This window comes from Nicrophorus vespilloides, unplaced genomic scaffold (genome assembly GCF_001412225.1).
Source record: "Nicrophorus vespilloides isolate i.1.1-1 unplaced genomic scaffold, Nicve_v1.0, whole genome shotgun sequence".
In the NCBI taxonomy this organism is placed as follows: Eukaryota; Metazoa; Arthropoda; class Insecta; order Coleoptera; family Silphidae; genus Nicrophorus; species Nicrophorus vespilloides.
Window position 1 is genome coordinate 302,506 of NW_017096512.1, and position 16,961 is coordinate 319,466.

The following is a 16,961-nucleotide window of genomic DNA, read 5'->3' on the forward strand; positions in this document are numbered from 1 at the left end:
GCATATCTGATACGCAAGAAATTGCGTGTGTTAAAACTGGACAATTTTATAAATAGTTTCAGTCTGCATTTGCAAATTACATAATTATTTATTTTAATAGATATAATTTTTTGGATAATTCGCATTAGATTTGTTAAAATGTTAAAAGAGTGATTAGGTAGCTTTAATTTGGTTGCTCGATAATTAATTTGTGGCCCATACTTTTCGAGGTATAAGTAAAAATGTAAAAACTTAAAAAATATATTTATTCCATTTTAACAGTGAATTACGGCTAAATGACAAATGATATAATTATACCAATAAATACGTTTTAAAGAGTGATTATTTAGTTTTCATTTGGTTGCTCAATAATGAATTTGTCTCCCATACCTTTCGAAGTATAAGCAAAAATGTAAAAACTTAAAAAATAGATTTAAACCATTTTAATAGTGAATTACGGCTAAATGACAAATGATATTATTATAATAATAAATATGTGTTAAAGAGTGATTATTTAGCTTTAATTTGGTTGCTCGATAATGAATTTGTGGCCCATACCTTTCTAGGTATAAGAAAAAATGTAAAAACTTAAAAAATAGATTTAAACCATTTTAACAGTGAATTACGGATAAATGACAAATGATATAATTTTACTAATGAATAGGTGTTAAAGAGTGATTATTTAGCTTTAATTTGGTTGCTTGATAATTAATTTCTGGCCCATACTTTTCGAGATATAAGCAAAAATGTTAAAATTAAAAAAAAAATGTTTATTCCAGTTTAACAGTGAATTACGGTTAAATGACAAATGATATAATTATACCAATAAATACGTTTCAAAAAGTGATTAATTAGCTTTAATGTTATTGCTTATTAATGAATTTATCACTCATACTTTTCAAGATATAATGTAAAAAACACTGCTTTGTACTTATGAGAAATTATTAATACCGTTAAATATGTTATTTATTTTTACACTCTTATTTGATAAAAGATCATCCTTAATTCAATTCTAAATCTAAATTAAGGCTAAATTATGAAAGATACAATAATTCCACTATACACTTTCTAGAGAGTGAATATTTAGCATTAATTTGTTACCTCAGTAATGAATTTATCGTACATACTTTTCGAGATATAAGCAAAAAACAAACAAATGTAACAATTATGCCAATACATACGTTTTAAAGAGTGATTATTTCGCTTTAATTGTATTGCTTATTAATGAATTTATCACTCATACTTTTCGAGATATAATGTAAAAAATACTGCTTTGTAGCTATGAGAAATTATTAATAATGTTACTTATTTTTGCCACCCTTCTTTTGTAAAATATGTCTATAAATAAATATCATACCTAATTCAATTCTAAATCCGTACCTTTATAAAATGTATTGTTTTCTTGAAAGGTTAAAGGCGAGACGGAAAGTAAACTCTTGTCTGCTTGTATAAATAAAGTCCGTTTACGAAAAAGGAAAGAAATGAGCTAAAAGGTATTAGATTTATTTTAGCTCAGTAAAAGGTCAAGTAACAACCATAATAAGTTTAAACCTATTTATAGAGAGCGCAGAGAAGAGGCCCAGCATCGTCACTTAGTACAAGATTTATCTAATAATCACGGGCCAGTACAAATTAGCTCTAAGAGCAGCCCTTGTTTACAGATAGATGCACCACGCATAGAGCATAGAGGCATATTCCAAATATCGAGCATTCTTAACAATTAGGGAACCGTGGCACTGACAAATATAGATCCAGACGTGAGAGTATAGAGAGGTAAACTCTATAGTTACTTTGGCTCCAGTCGCTTGCTGCACTTCTCTAAGAATAAATCGAGTTATATGTCTTATAATAGAGTGTTTTGTGTGGTGTAAATATTCAAAAATGACACGGCTCACCGTGGCCATCAGGGTTAGACCATTGTCCGACAGGTAAGTCCAACGCAGACAATAATATACTTGAATTTTAATGCTCGATGCACGAGACGTGTGCCTCCGGCCACGGCGAAACGTATGTACGGAGAGACATTAAATCAGGTTAATGTCAACTTCACAAGACTGAAGTTATTTTCAATGAATGTCAGCTAAGTACTATTATTACAAAATCAACGTTCTCAATTCAGATATTTCATTTCACACACAACACGCAAATAATTCAGTTCAATACGATTATATTCATTCACACGCATTAAATTATTAATTTACTTAAATTTATTTTGAACTTTTAAACATACTAATTTAATAATATTGATTTTGAAAAGCTTCATTTAAAAAAAAACTGTTTTCATTATCATCCATTTCACAGAAAATCAATACTATTTAGGACCAAAAATCACATATTTTTACATTAACATAATTATTTGAGTAATTGCTTAATTCGTATATTTTTCACATATAATAAATATTGATATTGGATAAGTAAAATAATAATAAAAATACAAAGATTTATTGTATTTAAATAGAGATTTCCATTGATTTATATTAACAAATACTAACGTTAACACTTTACAAAACGTTTACATTTATAACTACAAATGTTACCTGCATGTACGCTATTATAAATGCTTGTTTTCGAGCTTTATTTACGTGCTTGGATGATTCACAGCAGATTTCATCGGTTGTCCTCGAAATGAACTAAATATAATCTATAATAACCTGAGCTTTCTATGAACTAGATATCAAAATATATAACATTTTCAAAATTAATTTTCATTTACACCAAATTATGGACAATAAAAATTTGTTAATTAATATTCGTTTTCATCTTCTATAAATGTATTTTAGTAAATTATAAGAAAATAAATTATTAATTCAATACTCAATATTGTTTCCAAAAAATAATGCTGTTATGAATAAGTAATTGATTGAAAAATTAATAAAAATAAATTTTCATAAAATAATTGAGAATTAGATAATTTTTATCAAATTTTAATAATTAATCAAGATTTATTAGATTTGAAAGAAAAGCGAGATTAATTATCATATTTTATCATAAAGAGAATATAATTAAATGCAATTAAATATAATGATAACAAAAAAAATAATTTGTTGTTTTTGTTGAGGAACTCCGAAAAAGCATGCATAGTTTGCGAGTGTATAGGTTGGTTGGTGAAAGGCGCATTTCTGGTTATACAAAAAAAAATCACGTTGGCGTCTAAAAATAAGGTTCTATAAATAATGCAGAAGTTATTTGAGCGAAGAAATGTCAATTGAAAAATATTCTCTCTAAAAAACGGAAATATTGCACGCTTTTCCACTAAATACATTTAAATTTACTCGAATTACTGCAATTTCAATTATAATTACAAAAGGTTTTTTGTTGTTGTGGAAGAGCTAGAGAGAAAAGCGTGGCAGGAAAGCGCGCGCGACATGCATGAAAACAAGAGATGCTGTGCCCGAGGAGCAGTGACTTTTTGCACCGGGGAGTTTCTTAATATAGACGCACGTTTCCGTTCACTAATGTTTCTAAATATTTCACTTCTGATTTCTTTGTTTATCGAGATAATATTTTCACTTCCTTCAATCATCTGAACGTTCCTGCAACGACCATATATATAATAATTAAAGTATATGAGCAAACATTATATTTATATTTATATATATACGTAGTTTGGATTATTTTTAACCATCAGGAAGTCATTAATATATTTATAATTTAATGTTAAAGTAATGCTCGATTAAACTCCTTTAATACGTAATTAGAACATTTATTTTTAATGAAAATAGAACGCATTAAAAAATTAATTACATTTAAAATGAGATTTTCTTCAAATTTAGAATCGGATAAAAAAAAGCAACGAAAATTGTAGCACAGTATACAGTAAATCTAATCCAAAATAGTTGTTGTTTTTGGTATACTTTGAGCAAACGCAAAGCTTTCTCATGATCAAATGTTCGTACAAAATGGTGAATACATTGCCTTCTGACAACTTCAGAGTGTGAACTATCTCACGCAACTTCAATTTTCGATCGGACTTTTATGTTTTCTGAAATAATTGTCGAATTTGGGTGACCATAGCGTTCAACATCATTTGCGTCTGTACGATCACGTTTAAAACCAGCAAACAACTTCTCTACCATTTGTTTTGAGACGGAGAAGACATCAAAAAGCAATGATTTATCGACACACGAAATTCAGATTTTTCCATTGTTTTGAAAATTACAACTAAACGTCAGATTGCCATGAAATTTTGACAGGCGTCATCTGAAGGTTGGTGCTTCCTAAAAATCACATGGATTTGGCGCCATCTATATGTCATCATATATAAAGAAAAAATTTCTTTTATTAATTGCGAGTTATGATTTACTAATTTCTTTTTCATCAATGACTCAAAGTTAGTTGATATGATGATAATTTTACTGAAATTTGTATTTTTTTTTTTGTAATTCAACAAGAATACTCAGCACACTCTATATTTATATAAGTGGAGTATTGTATTTAGGTAGTTGAAAACAAGAGGAATGTAGGACGATATATTTATTTCCATGTTTATTTCTGCTCAAATATGTAGGTTGAATGCACTATTTGAACATATTTATAATTAAAATATAATTAATAACGCATCTATTAATTAAGTAATTGAAGTAATCATACATTATCATAAATTACAAAAAATATACAGATATGAAAGGTAAACACAAATAAATACATTTTTTTTTATATAATTCCAATCATGAAAACTGCAAATGCTGACAGAATTTTCAATTGAATATGTTTTTAATGTCTTTTTCTAAACAATTATGTAATCATAATTCGAAATAATTATATAATGATTAAATGTGTTTTATTTTGAAAAAAGAAGTTAATTGAAAACATCTATTATGCAGATGACTGTGCAAATAAACAGATCGCTCATTGAACCGTCTCTGCTTGCTATCTTGTTTCTAATTATAGTAAGAAAACTGGTACAGAAACTAGTTAAATAAATCCTGTAATATCCGAGAATATAAATACAGTTTAATATATAGAGAATTACTAAAAAAATGATATTACTTGATTTTTTAATATAATATAATTATACATTGTCTAATTGATGCAATAACTCTAATAGTTTACAATAAGAAACGATTTTTTACTTAAAGTAAAAAAATTGAAATTAAATAAAATTATGTATGCAAAAAATTTTCATTACTTGTATGTAAAATTAGTTAACTAATAATTTGTATAGACCAGCATTCTTTAACCTTTTTTCCGTACCAACTACCAACTACCAACATTTTATTGTTTATAACATATTTTTTTTGACATAAAAGTGTATTTTGAAGCAATGACGTAAGGTGACAGCTGTCATTTTGCGACCGAATATTTCTACTCAACATTTTTTGCTTGTACTTGCATTACGACTCAATTGTTTATAACATACAGTTTTTTGTCGTAAGATGACAGCTGTCATTTTGTGACCGAATATTTTACCTCAACATTTGTTGCTTGTACTTGCATTACGACTCAATTGTTTATAACATACTGTTTTTGACGCTATGACGTGAGATGACAGCTGTCATTTTGTGACCGAATATTTTGACTCAACATTTTTTGCTTGTACTTGCATTACGACTCAATTGTTTATAACATACAGTTTTTTGACGCTATGACGTAAGGTGACAGCTGTCACCCAATACCAATCACTGATATACAATTATCTATAAATTGTACTTCTTCATTTCAGAGAAAATATTACAAAATCTGTATCCATAGTTTCCGTTGAGAATGGCAAGACGATTTCCGTTACTAATATTAAGGTATTTATCAAGAAAAAATGTTATAAAGTTACTTCTCGACATACGACAGAATTCCCTTTTATAACTTCGGAAATAGGAATAAAAAATTACTTGAGGAATATATTTAACAAAAACTATAAAAAATTGATAATTTTTTTTTCATCGTAAGTTCAAATGATCGTAAGTCGAGAAATCTCTATAAATATTGCATTTTTTTTTCAATTAAAAATTATGTTTAATTACTTAAAGCCTTAAAGGTTTAAACTACCAGTAAAATTTGAGTGGAAAAGCAGTAAACCTTTAATTAAATTAGAACGAATTAAGTTTTAATGGGAATCAATTAAAATTCTAGTGTGTCTCTTGAAGATATCCAGCATTACATTTATTGTATGATAAATGAGGCGGGTGGATTTTTGCAAAGTTTAAATTATCCCTCTCTAAATTATAATAAATTTTCTGTATAAATAGTCGGTAAGCGCACGAGCGTCACGAATTTCTGTGATTTAAAGCGCGTTCACGTTACTTTGTAATTTGACATACGTGTGTCTGTCTGTCTCTACTCTCTTTGATCTAATTCTGTATATGCAGGTACCCGAACAGAACGCAGGAGACAGCAGGGAGAGAGTACGAAGATTTACCTTCGACTACTGCTTTGATTCCATTTCTACACAGGAAGATGTAAGTGATAAGTATTTATTTTGAAATATACACATAAAATATATATTTTTTCACAATACTCATAACTCATAAACATGATTATTGTATTGAAATTAAAAAAAAAAAACATATCAAACGTAATTAGTTCAAATACTAAATAAGTTTTAGTTGTCATCTTCTTATTATCTAATCATTAATAATAATGAGACATTCTTAAGTTAATTGATTTTAAAAGCAATTAATTATAAAATAAATATATTATAATAAATATGAAATAAAGTAAATTCAGGTGGCGGAAAGACTAAGGTCAATAGCCCTTTTGTATTTGTATGAAATAAATTATAGTAAACATAAGTTTTCTTTACCTGTCTCTAATTATCATATAAATATATTACCTTATATACTTAAGAAGTACAACATTTTGATCCTATCAGTTGAATCAGACTGAATTAAGATAATAATATTGCAAAAACAGATATACTTTTCTTCTATGAATTAATTCGTTCCGAGTGTGTACAGTGTAACTTCTCGACTTACGTACGCAACGTAGGACGTAAGTCGAGTTTTATACAAAAGAAATATATATAATTGGAAAATATAATTATCATAATGATTGGTTTTTATTTCTGATTGTTAATTGCAAACTACATATAGGTAAATAATTGTATATAAAACTGTAAATTTTCGTAAGTTGTGGTGATCATAAATTGAGAAGTTCTCAACTTATGTGTCGTGACCCAATATTGAGTTACGTTAAATGTTTAATGTATCTTGAAATGACAGCTGTCAATTTGCATCAAAATGTCAAATAAAATTGTATTATGAACAATGGAATTGCAGTCCAATGACAATTTGTTGTTTTGTCGTAAGTGGGAATTGTCGTAAGTCGAGGTGATCATAAATCGACAAATTATAGCAGCGGTCCTCAATCTGTGAGTAGCGACTCAATATTTGATTGCGTCAACGGTTTAATGGATCTCTAAATGACAGCTGTCTATTTGCATCAAAATGTCATATAAAGTTATATTATAAACAATGGAATTGCAGTCCAATGACAATTTGTTGTTTTGTCGTAAGTGCGAATAGTCGTAAGTCGAGGTGATCATAATTCGAATAATTATAGCAGCAGTTCTCAATCTATGAGTAGCGACCCAATATTTGGTTGCGTCAACGGTTTAATGGAGCTCTAAATGACAGCTGTCACTTTGCATCAAAATGTCATATAAAATTGTATTATGAACAATGGAATTGCAGACCATTGACAATTTATTGTTTTGTCTTAAGTGCGAATAGTCGTAAGTCGAGATAATCATAAATCCAGAAGTTATAGCAGCAGTTCTCAACCTATAAGTAGCGACCCAATATTTGGTTGTGTCAACGGTTTAATGGATCTCTAAATGACAGCTGTCATTTTACATCAAAATGTCATATGAAATTATATTATAAACAATGGAATTGCAGTCCAATGACATACAAATATATTGGGCCTAGCAAAAAAGGCTGAGTTATAGTATTCCTTAAAAATATACAATAGATTCAAGCATTCAACAATATTTTTCTTTTTCAACTACGTTTAAGTAAATAATTATATACAACAATCTGTTGTTTTGTCGTAAGTACGAATAGTAATCGAGAAATTATATCAGCAGTTCTTTGGTTGACAGCTGTCACAATGCATCAAAACATTAAAAATTTTATTATAACAGCAATAGATTCAAACATTCAACCAATATCCTTCCTCTTAATATATTGTTTTAAAATTCCCCTACTTATATACAAAACTGTACAAAAATCATTTGTTTCGTCGTAAATGCGAATAGTCGTAAGTCGAGGTGATCATAAATCGAGATGGTATTGAAGCGGTTCTCAACATATAAATAGTGAAACAATATTTAGTTGTATCAAATATTTCATGTGTCTCAAAGTGACAGCTGTCACCTTGCATCAAAACGTCAAAAGAAAATTATTCATTGCAGTCCAATGACATACATATTGGGTCGGGCAGCAATAAAAAGGTTGAGAAACGCTGAGTTATAATATTCATTAAAATATACAATAGATTCTTACATTCAACCAATGACACAACTCCTCTTAATATTTGTTGTTTCTTTTCCATTAAAAGCTAAACATTTTTGACAGAATAGTCAATATATGACTATGGATATAATATTTTAGATTTATATTTCTTTGTTTTTTTTTTGTTGTAGGTATTCCAAAATATCGGAAAAGAAATTGGTAAGGCGATCAAAAAGAGATTCCATTCGTGCGTATTGGCGTACGGGCAAAGTTCAACTGGAAAAACGCACACCATGATAGGTGATGAGGATGACGTGGGCCTGGCACCGCGTCTATGCGAAACTTTTTTCGATTATTTGGCGGAAACTGCCGTTGGAAGTGAAACGCAGAATATGTCTGCCACAGTTAGGTTTGTATAATCACACACAACTATTTCATTTTTTTAGTATACTAAAATGATATAACATATTTAAAACATTTGAAAACAAAGATAACATTTTAAGTAATTAGCTACATAAAATTACCTAAAAATATTGATATTATGAAAAAATACAAAATAAAATTTGAAATCTTCAAATTTTTAGAATTACTTTCTCAATTTTTTTCTAAAGATAATAATAAAAAATCTTTATTAGTCACCAATTATAATCAAAGGGCTATCGACCTAAGTCTTTTCGCCCTTTCTAAAGATTTTCTCAATTACTTGGATATATAAAGCTACTATTCGATAAGATATACAAATAGTTCTATATTTTAACATAATAATTGTTGAAAAACAAATATAATTTTTGTTGTAAAAAAAACTATTCAGCTGCATTTCCTGAAAAATTTCTTCAAAAAAATTATCACAAAATTTATTTATTACTTGATTACATCCAAATCAATTATGAAAATTGGAAATATCTTTGATAAATAGAAAAAAAAAACTATTTATAAATTCGATAATCACAGGTTACTTTTACATAAATATGTAGAAGAAAAAAAAATTAAAAACTTAATTTCGTTCCATTTCGAGAATCCTTCTATTTTTAAGTGATGCTTAGACATCTCGAGTTGTAAAACGCAGCTTGTTTAGACATCGTTGAGCCCTTCGAATGTTTTTTTTCTTCAAAATTTATTTATAGAACGAGAGGACAAAAAACTTAATGTTGTTTCACATAATACAAATAGCAGGTAAATACAACCCAGGTGATTATTGTTAAAACATCGTTACTACAGCCCAGGGTAAAACGATGTTCTTCGAACAGGAAAACAAAAAAGAATACCTAAAGTAACTTTATTTCATTATTATGAAACTAATATAAATTCTCTCGAAAAAGGTACATTTTCAAGATAATTCGTATATTTTTTATCAATGAAAATTAACAAGAATGAAATTTTCTACAGTTATTTTTGTAATAGTTTTATTATTTGTTAACCCTTTGTCGTCTGATGGTACTTATTATAAGTAGCGGCACATTTATTTCATTATTTAAGTTATTGGAAACACCCAATAATACTTGTCACTTCTATTTAGGTATTATGTTGTAAAAAATGAAAAGTTTTACAGCAGAATACCATGAAAAAAGTTTATAAAATAATATTGTTACTAAATATTTATATGAATTAATCTTATACGATCTAAACTTGAAATTAATTGACTTTATCAAAAAGTAAAACATATTTTTGCATTGAAAATATTGCTGAAATTTAATAAAAAAATTATAGGCAACTTAATTTTAATGTGTTTCACAAGAAATTCAAAGAATATTTTTTTTTTAATTTTAACTATGTTTAAGTAATAAAGGGTTAATTTGTGCGAACTGAAAACTTTCTACTCCTTTTTTTTTCATTATTTTTGTTATTTACGTATCAAATTCCATAACTAATGCTAATAATCACCGCCTGAAATCGGATTTTATCATCAGTTCAGATGCCGTGTATTCTCACACTTTACATGCAAGGACACGCGTATAATGTAATTATTATCGATCCAGGATCATCCCAAAACTCAATCTCGGGTGAACGAAACTTGGGCAAATCGAGAGAATCTCAGTTTATTGGAAACTTTACCAATTCAATTCTAAAAATAACAATCCACGAGCATCGCAAACCCTTGAAACACTTGACATAAAAACACACAAATATAAACGTTTTTTAATTACGGTTTGCAAACACAATAGTTTTTGCACAAAAAAAATAAATCAAATTGTAGGGTAATTGTACGGAAAACGAACGACACGAAATTTGTTTCAAATTGCTTTGTGCTGAAGAAACGCTACGAAATTGATTTCAATTGCAAAGAGAGAAAAAAACAATATTTGCGAGTGTTATGTAAAACTGTTCCACCCGGTTGTCATATTGAAGCAGTTTCGTGCTGAGGAACATAATACACAGTGTGCCGCGAACACCACTATATAACCCTTCTGCTCCTGCAACTTTCCAACAAGTTTTAAAGGATTATTCCGCAGTTCTGTTTGTATTCATTCGCGATTCGGTGTTGATGGTGGCAGTTCGAGACACGCAACAGCATTTCCAACATACCACTTTTTCCATGCTTTTTTCTTGTTTTGTTCCCTTCAACAAATTTTATCAGAAAACTCAATTAGTACGAAACTTTCTGCAGTGAATTGAAATATAATACGGTGCTTAATTATATTTTGTTTTTGGTTGTTTGTTTATTTATTTTTTTTAATCTATTTCAGTTACTTGGAGATTTACAATGAAAAAGTTAAGGATTTATTAAACGTTCAGTGCGGTCGTGACGATAGTGTTTCATTGAAAGTCAGAGAACATCCGAAGAAAGGACCTTATGTGCAAGGTGAGTCAACAATCAATATTATATAACAATACAAATGCTTATTCCACTAACAACATTCATTTATTTTCATCCAAACATTCAACTTATGCAGTGAATTCTAGATATATGAACAACAGTTGTATTAAATTGTAATACTAGTAGTAATTATTAAAGCTTTTTCGTATATTCTAGAACAAAAAATCCAATTTGTTTTTTTAGTTAAACTTTTTCTATAAGCAATTCGAAACATTCAAATTATGCAGTGAATTTTCGATATATTAACAACATTTGTATTAAATTGTAATACTAATAATAAGAATCAAAGCTTTTTCTTAAATTCTACAAAAAAATAATCCAATTTGTTGTGTTAGTTCACATTTTTCCATAAACATTTTTTCTTTTTTGGAGAAGTCGTAACATTCAAATTATGTAGTGAATTCTTGAAATATGAATAAAATTTATATTAAATTGTAATACTAAAGTAATTATTCAAGCTTTTTCAAAGTCTACAAAAAAACAATCCAATTTCTTATTTTACTTAACATTTTTCCATAAACAATTTTTATTTTGAAGAAAATTCACATTCTTCAATTTTTCGTTATAAACTTCAAACATTTACGTAATACATGATGCAATTTATCTTACAATTTATATTTACACGCTAATAGTGATAATCATACTCGTTTTGATTGCGCAAGTTAAGAAAAAGTGTTACACTTCACACCAATCTAATTGCATAACGAAATGACTAACAATAGCATTGTTATATTATGAGGTGAATTCCCATTCATTAATAATAAACAATACGGATTGGCAATAATCTTATTTCTTTCCTGTTTCCTATTTAAGAAAGAAAAAACTATCTTGTAAGCATGAATATTCTATTATTTTATAAAATTAGAGAAAAAAAAACATCTGATTAGTAATGAAAGTAAAAGTTGAGTTTGAATTTTTAGAATACATTAATAATATTTCAAGCTTTCACTATAGTGAATCCGGATTGATCGAATCCGCACTATGCGAGGTATTATTGTACTTTCATTAATTATGGATTGTTGTATAATAGGTTTTTTTTATAGGTGAATATTTATCAACATCTAAAATATAATTTTATTGTTATTTTTCATAAATATTAAGAAGAAAGATTCGTTGTTTTTTAATTAAGGAAAAATATGAATTTCAACAAGATATTCACGTTATAAAAAAAATCTCGACTATTCATCATCATAACTAAAGTATTCTTTATAATTTACTCTTATTACATTGATAATAAATTTCAACAATAAAATAATATTTGAGAGTTTTGTACATAATTTGGAACAAGAAACAAATAATTAGAAGTTTTTTTCATCTAAAATTTCCAACATTTAAGATAAGATTCTTCTATCAAAAAAATCATCAGTCCATAATAGATTTTTTGCAAATATATATTTTGAAACGCAACCTTCCATTATGCATTGAATCTGGTTAAGATATAACAGTTTTGCACTACAAAAGATTTTCTAGGAACGTAACTAACGTGATTTACAGGTATTCCTACCTGTGTTTTTATCTTGGTTGAATACTGCTAGGATTGATGATACTCACCTTTTTCCAACTTCAGGACTATACGGCTTAATAATCTCTTAATCGAAGAATATTTAGTTAGATGACAATGATAGTGTGTGTCTACAAAGATTGAATTAAGAAAAAAAATGAAAATAAAATTGACATTCTCGTAATCGTAGAATATCAATATGTCATGTGTCACTTTTGTAATTAAAAAATCTCATGATTAATTTCCAATTGGAAATGATGGAAAACTACTACTATAATTCGAATATGAACTAAAAGATTTAATACACTACATATTAATTAGAAAACAAATGTCTTAACAAAACACATGCACTATAAACATTGATTTGTAAAAAAAAAAAGCAAAACCAAATAATTTCCAATTGAAAAACAGAAATTTTAGCATTCAAATTTGATGAAATTCATTTTAGATGAATTTAGAAACTATATTGAATATTGAAGAGAATTCAATCACCTTAAACATAAGCCTTTTCACCAAATTGTGTCGTATTGTGTATTATTTCATTGATTAGGTAATTTATTCCCTTTTCAGGTTTAACAGAGAGAACAGTGGCGGATACGGCCGAATTACTAACGTGCTTACAGATTGGCAACTCGAATCGTCGAACTGCATCAACGAACATAAATCCTAGATCCAGCCGGAGCCATTCCGTATTTACAATTACATGCTTTGGAGGCGTGAAACTGAGATTAGTGGATTTGGCAGGGAGCGAACGTGCCGGAAGTCGTTCGCATACAACGCCGTTATTCCGGGAGGGCGCCAACATTAATAAGAGCCTCGTGGCTTTGAGGAATGTTATAACAGCCTTAGGTAAATTAAGTAATTTTACAATTTGCATCATTTATAATTGTTATCCCTTCTAGCTGATAAACATTTGAAATCTACCCGGAAACGCTTCATTCCTTATAGGGATTCAATACTGACGTGGCTTCTGAAAGACACTTTAGGTGGAAATTCGAAAACGATACTGATATCCAGTAAGTTTAAAAATTTGTGAATATCCATGAATAATGATTGTTCTTCAGCAATTTCCCCATCGAGTGCATGCTACAGCGAGACGGTCAACACATTGCGGTTTGGGCAAACGGCCAAGCAAATCGTTGTACAGCCTCTTTTCATTGAAGATCCCAAAGAGAGAACCATACGGGAGCTGCGCACAGAAATAGCCAAACTTAAAGAGCTTCTATATTTTGCCCAAGTATGTGCATTAAATTGATCGATTCCAGTTTACCATTGAGATGTTAACGTTTCAGACGCAACAGCAACCCGCTTCGACGCAAGAAAACAGGGCTTCTGAGGGCGACATATCGTGGGAAGAGGTTGACGATTTTGATAACAGCACGGACAGCGGAATAACTTCTTCACACGCCAGTTTAAATGAAGACGTCGACGATGATTGCAAATGCGAGACGCAGAATCGAATAAATATAAGCGTTCCGATCGTTAAATTATGTGAAGTTAAGAGAACAGTGTTGAAAAGTGTGGATAAGTTGATTCCGGTTATGGAAGTAACGGCGAATATATCGAAGCCGAAACCTCCGGTTCCGCTGCAAAGAACCTACAGCGTGGATCATAAGATGGGTGTGAAGAGTAAGAAGTTGTTTGGTTCGCACGAGGTTTTGACGTCGAAGGATAAGAAACCTATAGAAGTGAGGAAAAGGTCTTTGGATAAACCGATGAGTTTAGTGCAGAAGAAGACAGTTGCTAAAAGCGTTTTAACCGAACCGAGAACCAAATTCGAGGCGAAATCAAAAATCGACTCGCTGAGGAGGGCTCAGGTCAAACCGCGCTCTGAAATCGTAGCAGCTGTTACGCAAAGGCTTTACAACAAGGTGAAGAAGAAAGAAGCTTCCACAGATACGGACGATATCGATAAGATAGAACCAGTTAAGGAATTATCGATTTGTTCGAATGCGAGATTGAAATTGCTCGAACTTACGCGGAAAGCACTTAAAGCGCACAGACGGAGAAACGAATACACCCAAACGGATTTGTTTCCAGTCTTGAGGGTCAAAGAAATCTCCACGGATGTCGACGATCTGCAATTCGATTTATCCGAAATTAAAGACGCGTGTATCGGAACGGATCCTGTAGACACTCAAGATTTCGGAGTCGGTTGTTCTCTTACCTCTAAAAAATTGATATTCACCAGAACTTGCGGAACTTCAACCGAAAATTTGTTGGAGGAAAAACAAACTGTCCCGCAGCCGAACCTAATTTCGTTCACTAAGTATTTGCAGCCGCAGCCAGAACCCAAATTCGAGATAATCAAACCGTGCATAGCAAATCCCATATACACATCGTCTGTAAACATCAACGTTAATCACAATTACATAAACACGAATAAACCGAGCAGCGGTAACTTGTCCGATGACAGTTTGGAGGAGTATCCGCAACCAAACGTTTGCCTTCCAACGCCTGATCTTATAAGCAATCACAACTCTTTAGAGCAGTCGACTTCTTCGAACGCGATAGCTAAAAAATCGTTCAACGATTTGAGCTTCGCCAATATGAATGTGATCCAAGAGGAATTTGAGTTGAACGAGAACTATTCGACGGATTTGAAGGAGATGTGCGTCGCCAATTTCGCATTGGTGCCGCGTTGCAGCGAATCCATCGAATCTGTAGATTTACAAACTGTGTACGCATCGCAAACATTCTCTTCGAATATAAACGAAAGATGTACTCCAATCCGCGAATTTCATCCAAATTTGTGTAAAGCCAACATCGTTGAAGACTATTTAAAAGAATCACTGATCATCGAGAAACCAATCATTTTAAAATCGATAATGAAACAGCAGGAGAGCAGTGACGATGAATCAGTTCATTTTGAGAACATTCCAGACTCGTTGAATTACTACAACGAGAAGAAGAAAGTCAGGTTTAACGAAGAGCCATTCAAAAACGAAAACATGGTAGAAGCCATGACGAATTTCATGAAAGAAGTTACAACGTTGATGAGTAATTTAACGAAGGTCGCTAACAGATTGGAGAATTCTTCGGAACAAGAGTACGATGTTGAAGTGACTGTTAATGATTTCAATATGCCCAAATGCAGATCGCGGAGAAAAAAGGAGCACAAAGAGCACAGACATTGCTGCAGTCGCGAATCGAGCGTTTTCTCTGAATCCACCACACAAACATCGCCGATTCGGACATGCGAAATGGGAACAACATTTGAGGAACAATTACCTGTTAATAAATACGAGGCGATCGTGAGGGAATCGTGCGAACGTTTAGAGAAAGTTATCAATAAAGCGGAGACGCAGGAAGCGAGTTTGATGGACGATCTGCATAGATTTCCGCAACCGTTTTCCATCACCACCGATTGGAATTGCAGGAGTAACGCTGGAGAAGATCTGAGTTTGGAGAGTAATCTAGCCTTTTCTGATTACGGAAGTTTACCGAGGAGAAGGTATAGGAGGGAACGATTCTCAAGTTGTAGTCCGAGCACATACTTGAAAGAATTAACGACGATGAGGAAACAGATTGTCGAATCTTCGAGGGAAGCATTCTCATCTGAACCACAATGAATTTAATATTATATTACCTGAACATACAACTATATTGTTAAGATTATTATTGATTATGTATTTATTAAAATATCATTTAAGTAGATTCTTTCTTTTTTTTTATAAAATTGATAAATAAATAAAACAGACTTGTTTGTTACTAATGAACAATAATGGATATTTGTTGATTACCTATTGAAATCGTAAATATTTATAATTTATATAAGATTTTTTTTTGTCATTCTCGATGAGTTTCTTCAAGTTTTATTACATGAACACTGAAATCGCAGACAATAAAAAGCGTTTCGTACCAGGCACATTCCTACTTTACAGTTATTGCTGCGTATACTAATTGCTATTAAAAAATATATATATTTTTACTTTATAAAACAATTTTTTTTTTAATTTAACGTAATTTATTACATAAAACTTATTTGAATTAAATAGATTTATTATAAAAATCTAGACATTCTATAGATCAGCGTTTCTCAAACTATAAAACGCGTTAAATTTTTAATGAGTCGAGAAATGCTGTCACCTTGCGTCAAAATGTCAAAAAATAATGTTACAACTACAAAAAAGTATGTTAGGTGAGGCAAGGTTAGGTTAGGATTGCTACCGAGGCAAAGACTGGAGAACCAGAAGACTATGCGCGATGCTAACATTGGACGTCAGAAACGTCTTTAACACCTTGGCATGAAAGGAAATTATCAACGAACTGAGAAGAA

The 16,961-nt window shown here is 30.3% G+C and overlaps 1 protein-coding gene across 1 annotated transcript; it reads left to right on the top strand.

Annotated features, from left to right (window-relative positions):
- Nucleotides 1-1,606: 1,606 nt before the first annotated feature.
- Nucleotides 1,607-16,269, top strand: LOC108557260 (kinesin-like protein KIF11-A). Its single transcript, XM_017913701.1, has 9 exons — nucleotides 1,607-1,907; nucleotides 5,642-5,714; nucleotides 6,282-6,371; nucleotides 8,558-8,775; nucleotides 11,051-11,166; nucleotides 13,253-13,531; nucleotides 13,585-13,698; nucleotides 13,747-13,919; nucleotides 13,975-16,269. Exons 1-9 carry the CDS (start codon nucleotides 1,861-1,863, stop codon nucleotides 16,252-16,254), a joined length of 3,390 nt encoding a protein of 1,129 aa, XP_017769190.1. The 5' UTR covers nucleotides 1,607-1,860; the 3' UTR covers nucleotides 16,255-16,269.
- Nucleotides 16,270-16,961: the final 692 nt, after the last annotated feature.